The sequence below is a fragment of the Zosterops lateralis genome, assembly GCF_965231275.1.
Source record: "Zosterops lateralis genome assembly, chromosome: 19".
NCBI lineage: Eukaryota > Metazoa > Chordata > Aves > Passeriformes > Zosteropidae > Zosterops > Zosterops lateralis.
Window position 1 is genome coordinate 8422454 of NC_139779.1, and position 15375 is coordinate 8437828.

The 15375-nt window shown below is 49.8% G+C and overlaps 1 protein-coding gene across 1 annotated transcript in view; it reads left to right on the plus strand.

The window, feature by feature from the left end:
* Nucleotides 1–15375, plus strand: part of CALN1 (calneuron 1) — a gene marked incomplete at both ends in the record, with an annotated part of 94915 nt that overhangs the window by 24497 nt on the left and 55043 nt on the right. The window contains one exon of the mRNA XM_083875519.1: nt 14118–14261. Within this exon, the coding sequence (XP_083731645.1) occupies nt 14118–14261 (144 nt within the window). The remainder of the gene's footprint in view (nt 1–14117; nt 14262–15375) is intronic.

Sequence of the window (15375 nt, forward strand, 5' to 3'; positions counted from 1 at the left end):
TCCCTCCTCATCCTCACAGGCTGTGCTGGCCCTGCTCCAGGAGCTCCTGTCCCTGCTGTGCTGAGGATTCAGAGCTGAGCCTCCCCTGGGCCAGCCTGAGGCCGTTCCCTCTCCTCCTGTCCCTGTTCCCTGGGAGCAGAGCTCGACCCCCCCGGCTGTCCCCTCCTGTCAGGGAGTTGTGCAGAGCCACAGGGTCCCCCCTGAGCCTCCTTTTCTCCAGGCTCAGCCCCTTTCCAGCTCCCTCAGCCTCTCCTGGGGTTCAAGCCCTTTCCCAGCTCTGTTCCCTTTCCTGGACACGCTCCAGCCCCTCCAGGGCTCACTCATCCTGAGGGGCTCAGGACTGGACACAGCCCTGAAGGACCTCAGCAGGGCCAGCCCAGGAGACAAAAGGGAACAATCCCCGCCCTGGCCACACCATTTTTGATACAGCCCACGATGCTTTTGGCCACCTGGGCACCTGCTGGGGTCATCTTGAACCAGAGCCAGAAATGTTCAGGTTCCCCTTCTCTGATAATTTGGTGCACCCTGAGGGGCTCTGGGGGCTGCTCCCAGGATCTGGGAATGTAACCTGGGGAGGATTTAAAATCCATCTACTCCACAGTGGCTTCAGAGTGTGTTAAACCTTGGAGAAGCACCCCAAGGGGATTCTGCCAACTGCTGCCTCACCCAGATGGATCTGATCATCTGTAGGGAGTAAAATAACAAGGCTGGTTTTTGGTGTCCCAGTCCAAGCAGTCAGCACCAGCAGAGAGCCCAAATCTCATTTCTCTTCCTCATTCCAGCAATGTTTGTTTCCATTCCACCAGAGGAAGAGCTGCCAAGCTTCTTCTTTTGGGATAAGAAAAAAAAAAAAAAAAAAAAAAAAAAAAAAAAAAAAAAAAAAAAAAAAAAAAAAAGTGTTACTGAAAGGTAGGAAATGAAAAGAAATGAGTTCTTCAGCATTATTTAAAATGTCATTAAAGCTTGCAAGGAAAGCAATCCCTTTCAAGCTGGATTGTCTGTGCTTGCCTCCAACACATTTTTTCCAGTGGAATTCTCAAGGACTGCTTTCAGGTACACAGCAAACAGAGAGAGAACAGAGATTTATTCTCAGGAAGGCTTTATCCTTATGGGCCTTTGATGTGCAGAAACTGCAGTTTCATTCAAACAACCAAACAGGAGAGAAATGCAAATATTTCAATCACTCTCCTGGAACATTTGGAAGATTCAGTGTTTAGTACAACAAATTTTCCTGTTTTCTGTAAAAGATAAACAGAGGAAAAAGAAACCCAGGAAAGCTTCTCCTACACCTGCTATTAAGTATTTTAGAAGTAGAAACTCCCTCTGGATTTGCAGATTTGGGAGGGTCCTTGCAGGTCTCCCCATATCCCCAGGACCTGGCAGGTTCCACTGAGTCTCCTTCAGGAATGAAGTCCCCAAATGACGAGACTGAATTTGTTGCCATCAGTGAGCAGCTCCCAATTATCCCTTTACATTTCCAGAGGTGGATGTTTGAAACTGCCATTTCAGCTCCTCTCCCTGATTTCTTTGGTTGGAAATGGGGCTGGCAAGGCTTGGCTCAGGAAAACCGCAGGGCTGGGTGACCTTTAGCGATCACATCCCAGTGGAGAGGGCTCGTGGCTGCACATGAGACTTTGGGGGGTTCATCTGCAATAATTATGGCTAAAATCCCTTCCCTTTTCCTTCCAGTTGCAGCCACACCCCACCCCAGTAGAGCAGGGGCTGAGGGAGCCCCGCTGGGATTTGGGGCTGGATTTAGGACGGGGATTTGTGGCATTGTCACCCTGACCCTGCAGCAGCTCTCTGGCCTTGCCCAGCATTCCAGCCTGTTGTGGTTTGAAAGCAAAATGAGTGAGAGGCTCCAAGTCAGAGACACAATTTAATAAGAAGAAAGGTAAAGAGGTAAAAATGAAATAAAATAAATCCAATAACACAAAGGACCACTGACAGAGTCAGAATACAACCTGAGCAGGGTGGTGGGAGCAGTCCAGGTGAGGGGCTCTCCCTGAAGCAGTGATCCCACAGAAAGGTCTGGGAGCTCTGCTCCTCTGGGAATCCAGTGGCTCAGGGCTGCTTGTCCTGTCCCAAATCCCAGATTATATCCAGGTGGGAATGCTTGGCTTCTCCCCCTGGGCAGAGCATCTCCCAATGGGATGAGGAGTGTGAAGTGGGTCCTTGATGGCCCATTAAACAGAGAGAGCTCCTGGAGGGAGTTACCTGTGAGTCCTGGGCAAGGCATTGATGGGCCATGAGCAGAAGACAGCCCAACACTGGAGTACTGCCCCACTTGGTTTTAACAGTTCATGAAGATGGTGATAGAATACTCTGTGTAAAGCCTACACTACAACCCAGGACACAGCCCTGCCCAGGAGCACATTCCCAGCTGCTGGAGGAGGGTGCACTGGGCAGAGCTTCCCATGGGGAACGTGGTTGATGGTTGCACTTGATGGTCTTGAGACCTTTTCCAGCCTTATTAATTCTGGGATTCTCTGGGTGTGACAGCCTGGGCCACACCAGGTCAGCAGGACAGCAAATACAGAACAGAACCTGCCTGGAGAACAAATCCGCAGCAATTCCATCCCCCTCCTTGATGCAGTCCCCGCATCTCTCCTGGTGTTATGGATGGACTTTCAGCCAGAGTGAATGAGCACTCACAGTGCAGCTCCAGGGCAAAATTCAGATTTTTGGAGGGATTTGCAATGAGTTTGCTGCTCTCTGCACAGGGAAATCCTTGGGAATTGCTGACAAAGCTGCTGGAACCATGTCGGTTTTCCAGAAGGGATGAAGTGTTGCTGTGGGGCTTTTTGGGGCTCCCTGTCCCTTAAGGGAAACCCTCCAGTGACACTTTGGGAAAAGCTTTCCCAAATTGCTTCAGACTTTACCAAGCTGATTGGAATTCTTCCATGGAAACCTTTTCCAGCCCCCAAAGGCAGATTTGATTCCATTCCCTGTTGACAACGGCCCTTTCAGCCAGAAATAATGGAAGGGCTTAGTTTTGGGAATGCTGCAATATTTCCTTTGAAATTGATGATTTCAGTGTTTAAAATTTTAAATAATGGGGCCATGAAATACTGGGACTTCAGTGGGGTGAAGCCTTTTCTGGAAACCATTCCCAACAGGAATGATGGATGAGCTTTGGTTCTGTTCCACTGCAAAGCCACGGCAAGGAAATCAAACCAAGGAGTGGATTAGTTCCCAATTTTCCTCACCTTTCTTTTGGCCAGAATATTTGGAATTAACCCTTTTGCTGCATTGTGGTCTGATCCCAGCTGCCAGAATGCTGAGGAGAGGCAGCCAGGCTGCCCAAAAGTCCTTTTCCTTTTCCTTTTCCTTTTCCTTTTTCTTTTCCTTTTCCTTTTCCTTTTCCTTTTCCTTTTCCTTTTCCTTTTCCTTTTCCTTTTCCTTTCCCTTTCCCTTTCCCTTTCCCTTTCCCTTTCTTCTTCTTCTTCTTCTTCTTCTTCTTCTTCTTCTTCTTCTTCTTCTTCTTCTTCTTCTTCTTCTTCTTCTTCTTCTTCTTCTTCTTCTTCTTCTTCCTCCACTTCTTCTTCTTCTTCTTCCTCCACTTCTTCTTCTTCTTCTTCCTCTTCTTCTTCTTTCCCTTTCTTTTTTTCTTTTTTTTCTTCTTTTCCTTTTTTATTTTTCTTTCCCTGTCTTATTTTTCCTTCCTTTTTTGTTTTCATTTTTTTTCTTTCTCTTTTTTTCTTTTTTCTTCATTTCCTTTTTCTTCATATTATTTTTGGGGTTTTATTATTTTTTAATTATCTTTACCTTTTTCTCTTTCTCTTCTTTTTTCTTTTTATCTCTTTTCCCTCTTTCTTTTTCTTTCTCATTTTCTTCTCCTTTCTCTTCTTCTTTTTCTGAGCTTTCCTCACCTTTCTTTCAGCTGGATTGTTTGGAATTAACCCTTTTTGCTCCATCCCAGCTGCCAGGAGGCTGAGGATGAGGCAGCCAGACTGCCCAAAATCCAATGGAACATGGAATTGTGATTTCTCTCCCCAGCTCTGGGCAGTTCCCAGCCCATCCCTCTGCTGCAGTGGGGATTGCTCCCACACCCGTCTGCACTGGGAGAGCTCCCTTGGTGCCTTCTGCTCTTTATCTAATCCTGGGTTCGTTTGGGAATTTCCAGGGGTATTGAGGGGCCTTGGGGCTGCAGGTTCAGGTGCTGAGGACTGAGGTTACAGTCCCTCACCTGCTGGGCTGTTCTGGCTCCTCAGGGATTTGAGGATGTACAAAGATCCCTTGGAAAGTGAAAGTTCTGGGTGGAATTTGGAGATTGCAGAGATTGGCAGACGCAGAAGATGAGGAGGTGCCCAATTTAGGGAAATGGAAAACAATGGGAAAAACTATCCCAAAATAATGGCAAAAAATCTGAGCTTAATTCTGCATTCAAGTTTGGGGTTCTGTGCACAAAGTGCAGAGTTTGTGTCTGAGGCTTGGGGCAGGAGGGGAATTCTGGCACTGCCAAGTCCTTCCCAGAAAGTTTCCTTTGTAAGCAGAGCTGGAGCTGCCTCTTTCCTCCTCTGGAGCCCAGGCTGTGGCTGGAGCTCCCAGCAGTGAGGAGACAGGGAGGATGTGTGAAGTGGGATTTGTTTGCTGGGCTCCTGATCACCAGCTGTGCTCTCAGGGTAGCATTTCTGTGTTAGAACCACTCAGGCTTTTATGGAGAAAAGCTTTTCCCAGGATAGAGCAGAAAATGCACAGGAACGGGGAATTCTGGATGAAAAGCATGAAACCAGAAGCACACTGTGCCTTCCCAGGGGCAGTCACCCACCTTGGTGGGGATATTGGAGAAACAAGCAGTGGGAATGAATCCAAGGGATGCAGAGGGTGACTGCCCCTGGATCCCTGGCAGTGCCCAAGGCCAGGCTGGACAGGGCTTGGAGCAGCCTGGGGCAGTGGAAAGTGTGGCACTGGATGGGCTTTGAGGACCCTTCCAACCCAAACTATTCCAGGATTCTGCTGAGAGGAAAGGGATGAGAGGGATGCTGGAGGCGCTGTGCCTGTCCCACCTGGAGGGATTGAGAGAAGAAGAGAGAGTATTTCACTGTGGGCTCAACTCTTAAGTCCTGAGCAGACTCAGCAGGGTCCAAGGTCCTTCTGTGGTCCTGAGTAAAACCACAGTAAGGCCTTATTAACCTGAGCTTAATGGGAAGTTAAAGGCAGAGGGATTGGGAGAGCAATGGAAGGCCAGAGAAACCTGCTGCAGGCACTGCCTGTCCTGCTGGAGGGCGAGTTTGGGTTGGGGAGGAGGACTCCAACTCATCACCTTTGTCAGAGCCAGGTCTCAGGGTTTCCTTGTAACAAATTATCCCTGTAGGTTGTTCCAAGGACATTATTCCAAATGGCCCGGAAATACTGGGCAGGAAATTTCTAACAGAGAGAGCTCAAAGCCCAGTTTAAACTCTGGGAAGTCGAGGGAAGGAACTGCACATGAAGGGAGAGGTTCTGCTTCCTACTGGGCACAGACTGAGGGGTTCTGTTGGGACAGCTACAGAACTTGTTCCAGTAAATGGGGACAGGATGCAAATTCTATCCATCAAACCTGGAAGCAATCCCAGGTGGCTGCTGGGAGAGTGAGGGGGTGAAAGGGGATGTGCAGGGATATGAGGGATGTGAGAGATGTGAGGGATGTGAGGGATGTGAGGGATGTGCAGGGATGTGCAGGGATGTGAGGGATGAGCAGGGATGTGAGGGATGAGCAGGGATGTGCAGGGATGTGAGGGATGTGAGGGATGTGAGGGATGTGCAGGGATGTGCAGGGATGTGAGGGATGTGAGGGATGTGAGGGATGTGCAGGGATGTGCAGGGATGTGAGGGATGAGCAGGGATGTGAGGGATGAGCAGGGATGTGCAGGGATGTGAGGGATATGAGGGATGTGAGGGATGAGCAGGGATGTGCAGGGATGTGAGGGATGTGCAGGAATGTGAGGGATGTGCAGGGATATGAGGGATGAGCAGGGATGTGAGGGATATGAGGGATATGAGGGATGTGCAGGGATGTGAGGGATGTGCAGGGATGTGCAGGGATGTGAGGGATGTGAGGGATGTGAGGGATGTGCAGGGATGTGCAGGGATGTGAGGGATGAGCAGGGATGTGAGGGATGAGCAGGGATGTGCAGGGATGTGAGGGATGTGAGGGATGTGAGGGATGTGCAGGGATGTGCAGGGATGTGAGGGATGTGAGGGATGTGAGGGATGTGCAGGGATGTGCAGGGATGTGAGGGATGAGCAGGGATGTGAGGGATGAGCAGGGATGTGCAGGGATGTGAGGGATGTGAGGGATGTGAGGGATGAGCAGGGATGTGCAGGGATGTGCAGGGATGTGAGGGATGTGAGGGATGTGCAGGGATGTGCAGGGATTAGAGGAATGTGCGGGATGTCCAGGATGAGCAGGAGCTGGAGTTGGGCAGACTCAGGGAGACAATTTCTCTTCCCTGTGCTGCTCTGTGGAAGGAGGACAGAGGAGAAGGTTGTTTGCTGATAGAGAGAGCTGTGAAAGGGAGATGGAGCTTTCTTTGGAAAACACTGGAAATTTATTCCCTCCTCATTCAGCCTTTTAGCACCGGGTTCTGGAGTTGTAAACAAAAGTCATAGCATGAATCTGAAATTTATCTGCCTTGTAGTGCTGATCTCCTTTCAGTGTGGGCTGTTACTGCTTCTCCTTCTCCTTCTCCTTCTCCTTCTCCTTCTCCTTCTCCTTCTCCTTCTCCTTCTCCTTCTCCTTCTCCTTCTCCTTCTCCTTCTCCTTCTCCTTCTTCTTCTTCTTCTTCTTCTTCTTCTTCTTCTTCTTCTTCTTCTTCATCTTTTGTTTTTCTCCTTTTCTTTCCTTTTCTCTTTTCCCCTTTGTCCTGGGTTGACAGTGCTTCCTATCCCATATTATTGGGGGATTCCTTGGAGGTTCTCCCCTAATTCAACCCAAACCAGAACACCCTTTTTTCTTCATTTTTTTTTTCTTTTTATTATTTTTCTTCTTTCCATCTCATATTCTAAACTTTCCCTTTATTTCCCTTTTCCTTTTCCATCGAGGCTGGGTAACACCTTTCCCCCTGACTTTGCACATCCTGGGTAACAGAATTGCAGGAAGCCTCACAGAATTCCTGGCTCTGGCTGCCCACCTTGGGAGAGCAGAGCAGCGGAGCTCTGGGGCTGCTCCCAGGGCATTTCCATGGTCAAAAATCCATGGTAGGGAAGGCCAGGAGGAGCCTGTGCCGCGCTGTGGAATTCCCTGGATTTGTCTGGGTGTTTGGAGCCCCTCTCCTCTCTCACAGAGGTTTTGTGTTGGACAAGTCACAGGAAGGGTCTCTGTGGTGGAGCCTCAGCCAGTGTCCCTCAGGGTCACACAGTTTGTGCCAGGGGACCAAAAACCCACCTGGAATGGGCATGAGGTGCTGTCCCCACACCCATCCCTGCAGGGTGACAGGGATTTGCACTGGATGTGGCACAAAAAGCTGATTTTTATTCAGAGAGCTGAACTGGGCCATTGGCTTGGGAAGTCCCAACCTCCATCCTGGTGCTGCTGGTTATTCCAGGGCTGGGGGTGGGTGCCCAAAAAAACCCTCGGGAGTCTCCTGGTGGAGATCCACAGAGCCAGGGATGCAGCAGGAGGGGAGGGCAGGGATTAAGGAAGGGTTTCAGGCAGTGACTGACAGATGATGAAGATCAGAACATGTAAAAATTCATATGGAATCATCGGTAGGAACAGGAAATTATCTGTAAGAATTAACATGGAATTGTCTGTAGGAATGAACATGGAATCATCTTTAGGAATTACCATGGACTCACCTGTAAGAACAGGAAATTATCTGTAAGAATTTACATAGAATCATTTGTAAGAATTAACATTAAATCACTTGTAGGAATTAACATTAAATCATTTGTAGGAATTAACAAGAAATCAACTGTAGGGACATGAAATCACCTGTAGGAATTACCATGGAATCACCTGTAGGAATCACCATGAAATCCCTGTGTGTTTTATGACTGTTGCAGCATGCACTGAAATATTTGGTAAAGGATACCAAGACTGAACTATTTGGAATAAAAATGTTCCCAGCAGGCTGGATGAGCTCCCTGGAGGCTGAGGTTGCTGCTGCTGGAGGTGACTTGGTCACCAAAGCTGCCTGGGGCAGACAGAGCCCCATTCCCCAATGCTGCAGTCACTCTTCACCTCCAGAACCTCAGCCTGCCCTCGAGGATTTCCAATCCTTAAAAATCTTCTCTTTGAGGGCGGATCCGAGAGCAGCACCCCCTGTTCTGTCCTGCATTTCCGTGGGAACGGGGGTTCCCAAAGGTCACCTGGAAACCTTCAATGTGTTTGGGAGCAGAAGCACCGAAAATGTCTTTTCCACAAATAATTTTTTTTTTTTTTTTTTCCCCAAGGAAGGGAGAGACAAATAAAAATCTGCCAAATTCCGTGTCAAACAACCCCTCTGAGGACAGAGCAGTGATTTATTAAAAAACTATGGATATTGATCTAACACTAATATCCAACTATGACGGATAAAGACTCTCTAAAATTAGAAAGTGTATGTTTATTACGAGGCCGGGCAGCGTGCGGGATCACTCCCAAATACACAGGGCTTTTATGTCCAGGAGTATTGAATACCCAAAACACAAATGCACATTCATAACTCTGGTACGTCCCATTCCCCGCTTCGTATGGTAATTAGCCCAAAAAGCCATTAAGCATGGGGAGTTTGTTCTTTGAAATGGGTCAGTGGTCTTTTTTATGGGGTGGGGTCCCAAAATGATGAAGTAAGATGGATCTTCCTCTCTTTGACTTTTTAACCTTTGACAGCTGAATCCTGTTTTTCCAGGACTGTTTGATTTATGATTGTATTGGGTTCATGGGGTCTATTGATCATTCAGGATGCAAAAGCCTAGTTTGACAGCTTCCATGATTTATCAGTTCCTTCCATGAGTTATCAGTTCCTTCCATGATTTATCAGTTCCTTATGTTCTGGCTTCTGTTAACAAAAGGGAAGTTTTAGCTCCGTTACTTCAGCGATATTTATTTTAACTAAAGTCTTTAATTCTTCTAAATCAGTGCTTCACCAGGGCGCGGGGAGAGCTCCATCCGCGGGTTCTCGGATCCCAAGAACCAGGGGAAATATTTTGACACTTCCCATTGGAATACTCTGGGGTGGGGGGGGGGGGCGTTGCCATTAGATAAAAACGGGGTTATTTTGACACTGCGTTGCAATTTGCAGCAGGGAAAAAAAAAAAAAAAAAAAAAAAAAAAAAAAAAAAAAAAAAAAAAAAACCCACCCAGAAAAAAAACACCCAAGAGTGAGAATAGCAGATGGAGGGCTGGAAATTTCCATTTTTTTAAGCCGTAGTAGTTCCAAGCCTCACTCCCCGGTTCACTCAAGGACGAGCTGTTTGCAGCTTTCAGATGGTGCTGGGGGGCCCAAAGGTGCTCTGAAGGACCGCGATGGTTTGGGGCGGTGTTATCTTGGCTCTTATCGCTGAGGCTGGGCCGGGCTGGCTGCGGGGAAATCACACCTTTAGGGTGGGATTTACACCCCGAACCACCCCAGGGCGGCCAGGGGATGGGATGGAACGAATTCTCCAGGGAATCGTTGTTTCCTCCTTCCCCAGGAGACACAACAAAATCCTGATGGTTGCCCAGGGAAATCGCTGGAATAAACCTGAGCAGGGGAAGGTGGTCGCTGGAATAAACCCATTCCAGTGGGGCAGGAACAGGGAGAGGGTTGGGGAGGGAAGGGCTGGAGCAGGAGCAGCGGGAGGGGCGGATGAGGATGGATTTTGGGGAGTGAAGCACTTGCCGGGCTGAGGGTCAGGGCGGTGCTGTTCGTGCCCTTCAGAAAGGTAATGAAGAATCCTTTTCCCTGGTCCTCCCCTCCTTCTCTCTTCTCCATTGGACGTGTGCTCGGTAATCGGGGACCTGTAAAGTGCAGCTGTTCAATGGGAGGACAGAGGGAATGAATTAAAAGCAACCACATCTCCCCCCTTTCCCTACACAGCCCTGGAATGCTCAAATAACTCCGGGAAGGGAGTGCTGTGCTCGGGGCTCCTGTGGAACAGGAATCTTCACACCCAGGGAAAAACATCAGGATAAACTTTTGTGGGAAACCTTTTAGACCTGGCTCTGCTCCTTCTGCCTCAGCCCCTTCTGCCCCCAAACCCTGACTGATTGTTCCCTTCTCCTCGCTGGACTTTCACCCTTCCAGTTCTTTCCAGTCTTAGATCATTTGGGAATTGAAGTCGTGTTGTGGGCACTGCCTCTCTGAGGTCATTGACAAAGGTGTTAATCAGGATGATGGGGTGGCCAGGGTTGGATGGGGCTTGGAGCAGTCCAGGATAGTGGAACAAGAGGAGCCTTGGTCCCTTCCAACCCAAATCATTCCAGGACCCTGTGATCCCATGGGGAAAGATGAACCTCCTGTTCTATGGTTTTTCCTGGGACCTCTTCTTTGATCCTTTTTACCCTCTAATACAGTTCTGTGCCAGCTGCCCACATTGGGGAGTAAATGAAGACACCACTTAGGGAAAGATGAACAAATATTGGGATTTCTGACCCCCCTGGGAGGGGAAATCCATGTGCTTGGTTTTCCCTGCTGCCCTCCAGGCTGGGCAGGGGGAGAGGGCATCTCCTGGGGCAGCAGCACCTCAACACCCTCCTCCTTGTGACCCTTACAGACAGAACAGGGCTCTGCTTTTTTGGATCAGGGCAAAGTATCCCTGTGGAGATACTGGAATGGGAAAGATCCCAAAGCTTCTCCCAAGCCCCGGCAGTGTCTGTGGAGAGATTGACTCCATGGACCACATCCCCCCACAGCTCTGAGCCGGGAGCATCTGTTGCCATGGTGACTTGGTGGGGAAAGTCATCTGGGGAAAGTGCTGCTGTATTTTTAGCTTTGGGTAATGAAATGTAACAGCTGGAGAGGAAGGTGAGGGGCAGCCAGGGGCCAGAGGGCCCTGGGGCTGGGTTTGGGAGCAGGGCTGGGTTTGGGGAGGGTGCCCAGCATGGGCAGCACCTGCAGGAGCCTGGGAATAACCCCTGGGAAGAGAAGGGGATGAGGAGGAGCTGTTCTATGGCGAGATAAAGAGGAGGTCACACTGCTCCCTGTACAGTATGTTCAGCCTATAAATAGCTCACATCTACCTCTGCACAAGTGGTATTTATAGAGTGGGGAGGGGAAAAGGCTCCGTTTGGTGATGGGAGGGGATTTGGGAAGGATGAGCCAGGCTTGGTCAAAAGTTCAGGTCTTTGAGAGGAGCAGAGAGCCCCAAATGTGTGTGTGTGTGTGGGGGGGGGGGGTTCTGCTCTGCTCAAGGCTCAAAGGTTGAGTGCTGTTAATGCAGCTTTTGGGATGGGTGTGCCTGGAGAGGGCCCTCAGCTGTGTGGATATTCCACAGCAGAGCCCTGGACACGGGTCCTTTATCCCTGGCATTTACCCCTGGCATTTGGATCAGTCTCACAGGCATGTAAACTTCTCCAGATTCATGTTTTACTTCCTAAAATCCTCTCCCAGCTCCCTGCAATCAATCTTACTCTTCTGCCTTCAGCTGTCAGAAGTTTGTTTTTTTCCCATTAATTGATTTGGGTGTAATATTTACTGCACTGAGCTCTCAGGACCGCACATGAAAGGACATTTCCCTGCTGCTGGCAGAGTCTGATGGGATTCAGGGATTCATTCCTGCTCCAAAGGCTCCTGGAATTATGAGCCAAAGCTTTGAGCAGCCTCCCCACCTTTCCCTCCCAGCAGCCTGGGCTGGCAGGGACACAAAGGGAATTCAGCTTCAGGAAGTCACAGCTGATGGAAACCCGAGCCCAGAGCGTGGAGACGGGGCCCAATATTCTCTGGAATGAATGGGCCCTTCCCTCTCTGCATCCCTGGGCTCTTGGGCTGGATTAAAACTGATCCCATCTCTTGGAGAGAAACACAGCTGAGGGTTATCAGAACCGTTCCTTGGTGGGCTCTGAAGCTCCTGCCTTTCTCCCAGGAACATCCAAAGGTTTCCTGCAGCCCCTGACTCCTGGGGACAGGACAGGGGGTGACTCTGGCAGCCCATGGAGGACAGGGAATATTTTCCTTAAAGCCTGAACTACTCCAGGTAGGCCAGTTCCTGATGGAGAATGGAGAAGTTTTTAATTAGTTTGGGTTTCTTTTCCTATAAAACCTGCTCAGTTTTCCCTCCCGCTTTTTCAGTGAAATGATTTAAATGCAGGTGAAACTCCTCTGAGCAGTTGCAGGGGCCCCTGGGGTGTTCCCTACATCTCCATTCCTAGAGGGAGATGATGGAGCATCCCCTGATTCCCTCTCCAAGCATGAGGCAAAGACTGCTTCACCAAAACTGAGGAACTGGCACCCTTTTCCTCCCCTCACCTCCAGCCTTTCATGTAAAACAGCTCCCAGCTGCTGGAAGGTTAAAATTTCTCTGGCATTTGCAACAGGCACATCTGGAGAATTTGGGGCTGGGAGTTTGAGAGGTCTGTGAGCAGAGACCTTGAGGTTGCAGATTATGGAATCATGGAATTTCTGACTGGAAGGGACTCCCAGGCGTCATCAGTCCAGCCCCTGGCCCTGCACAGACACCCAACAATCCCACCCTGGGCTTCCCTGGGAGCTCCTGGAGCCTCAGGCCGTGCCCATTCCCTGGGGAGCCTGCTCATTGCCTAGCACTCTCTAGGGGAAGAACCTTTCCTAAAATCCAACCTAAAGCTGCCCTTGCCCATCTCCAGTCATTCCCTGGGTCCTGTCCCTGTCACACAGAGCAGAGATCAGAGCTGCCCCCCGGTGTCTCCCCTTTCACAAGTGGAGAGGGGCTGCCATGGGCTGGAGCAGTTAAAAGTTAAAAAACAAACCAAAGTCAAATATCAGGAGCTGAGCCAGGGTGAGGACGATTGATGGAAGTGATTCCTTATGTTCCATCAGTATTTTTATTGATCTGAGGCTGTTTAGTGCTGTAAAAACATTGTAAATTAGAGAAGAGCTGTGAGAAGGATCTAGAGACAGAAATCACCCAGGGTGACAGCAACAGGACGAGAGGAAACAGCCTCAAGTTGTGCCAGCAGAAGTTCAGGTTGGATGTTGGGAATTATTTCTTCACTGAAAGGGTGGCACAGGGTGGAGTCCCTGGAGGGGTTTACAGCCCTGGGGATGTGGCAGCTGGGGATATGGGTCAGTGGTGGCCTTGGCAGTGCTGGGTTAATTCTTGGACTCAGAGGGCTTTCCCAGCCTTCCTAGTGGTTGTGTCTGATCCTGGGATATCCCGTGTGCAATGGAACTGTGGGACTGCACGGAGGTTTATGGCTGTGCATTTACATATCCTGACCACCCTGCCCCAGCATGATCAAATATTCACAATTCATGTTGGAAAAGGCAACAGCTGCTGCTTCTGTGCTCAGCACCCATGGAGTCCTCCACCATAAAAGCTCCTCTGGCAAGTTTCTGGGGTGTCTGCATTGAAGACTATGGGCATGGGGAGTTATAAATCAAGTCCTTTATTGTATGGCTAAATCAGTGCCATGAAGACAGAGTTGTTACAGTCCAAGGCAGTGTGCAGAAAGCCTCTAACATGAAGTCTCTAAGTCCCAAGCAGAAGCAGCCACAGCAGCAGAGGCATCAGTAGTCTGTGTCCCGTGAGCTCTTATCAGTAGCAACAACAGCAGCATCGGTGGTTTTGTGAGTCCTCTGTGTGTGTGTATTTTTATTCTATTTTTAGCCAATTAGGTACTTACACGAATTTTCTTACAATACTGTTGGACTTATGCTAAGCCAAACTTGATGTACAAAGGAAACCACAAATTCTTACACAAATTCTATGTGTACAGATCTATCTGTTCTATCTGACAGGGCTACATTATTTGTGTTATGACTAGAGTTTAACTAACTTTGCAAAAGGCAATGTTACTGAACTATAAACTAGGCCTTAGGCTTCTCTTACTAACTAATACAGGCACTTAAAATCCTCTATCTATTTAAAACTAAACTTGCATTTCTACCCCACGTCTGTGTCGATTTACATATTTTAGATTTTCTGAAGGTTCTAATTCAATCTTCGCATTTCTGGGCACTCCTGGGCCTGCGTGGCTTTGGCCCAGGGGGACTCATACTCCAACACTCCTCCTTTCTGCCTTCCCTCCACAGAGATCCGTGAGGCTTTCCGGGTGCTGGACCGGGACGGGAATGGCTTCATCTCCAAGCAGGAGCTGGGCATGGCCATGCGCTCCCTGGGCTACATGCCCAGCGAGGTGGAGCTGGCCATCATCATGCAGCGCCTGGACATGGACGGTGAGTCTCCTGGGGGATCCACGAGGGCTTTCCCAGGGCTTGGAAGCCCTTGGATCCGGATCCAGCAATTCCTGGTCACCAAGGGAAGGGTGGAGAGGGAGCTGGGGAGCTTTGCTGTCCCCACACGAAAGGAAAAGGGAGGGTGAGATGTGAACCTGCTGTGGGTAATCCTGGGGATCAGGCCATCCATGGAAGGGGGATGGACCATCCCTTGTGGGATACAGCTGGGTGAAGACAGAACAGCTCTTCCAAAGTTCACAAATCCCAACAATCCCAGCCTGGGATCCCAGGAGTATCCCCAAGAGCTCCTGGAGCTGTGGCAGCCTCAGGCTGTGCCCATTCCCTGGGAAGCCTGGGCAGTGCCCAGCACCCTCTGGGGGAAGAACCTTTCCCTGATCTCCAGCCTGACCCTGCCCTGGCCCAGCTCCAGCCATTCCTGTTCCTGTCCCTGTCACACAGAGCAGAAGTGGGAGCTGTCCCTCAGGAGGGGCTGAGTGTCCCCTCACACAAGTGGAGAGGGGCTGTCCCAGCCTGGAGGGGGACATTCCACAGCTGAAAAACCAAATTCAGGCGTCAGAAGCTGAGCCAGGCTGAAGGTGATGGAAGCAATTCCTTTGATGCCATCACCATCATGGAATATCCTGCATTGGAAGGGACCCCCAGGATCATCCAGTCCAGCTCCTGGACCGGCCCATACACCCCAAAAATCCCACCCTGCAGAGATAATCTTTACCAGGCTCTCTGAACCTTTCCCTCTGCACTCCTGGGCAGCCCCTGGCCGGTGACACTTCCTGGGAGAGGAGCAGCATTCCCACCCAGTCCTGGCTGCTCCCCGCAGGCCGAGCTGCTGTGCTGGGAGCTCTTCTAATTGAGGTGTTGATTGCTCTGCAAGGAGAAGTTTGGAGGGGTGGAATCATTCCGAGCCAAGTCCTGCTGGGAGATCTCATCAAACAATTACTGAGGGAATAAAAGCAACAGAACCCCCATTAGTGGGGAGAGGGAAATGCAGGATCAGGATGCTGGAGCCAGGGGAGGAATTTCAGCCGCTGCAGAGCTCGCTCAGAGCTGAGCACAAGGAGCAATTCCCTTAAAATGTCCTTGGCAAGGCGGGAGG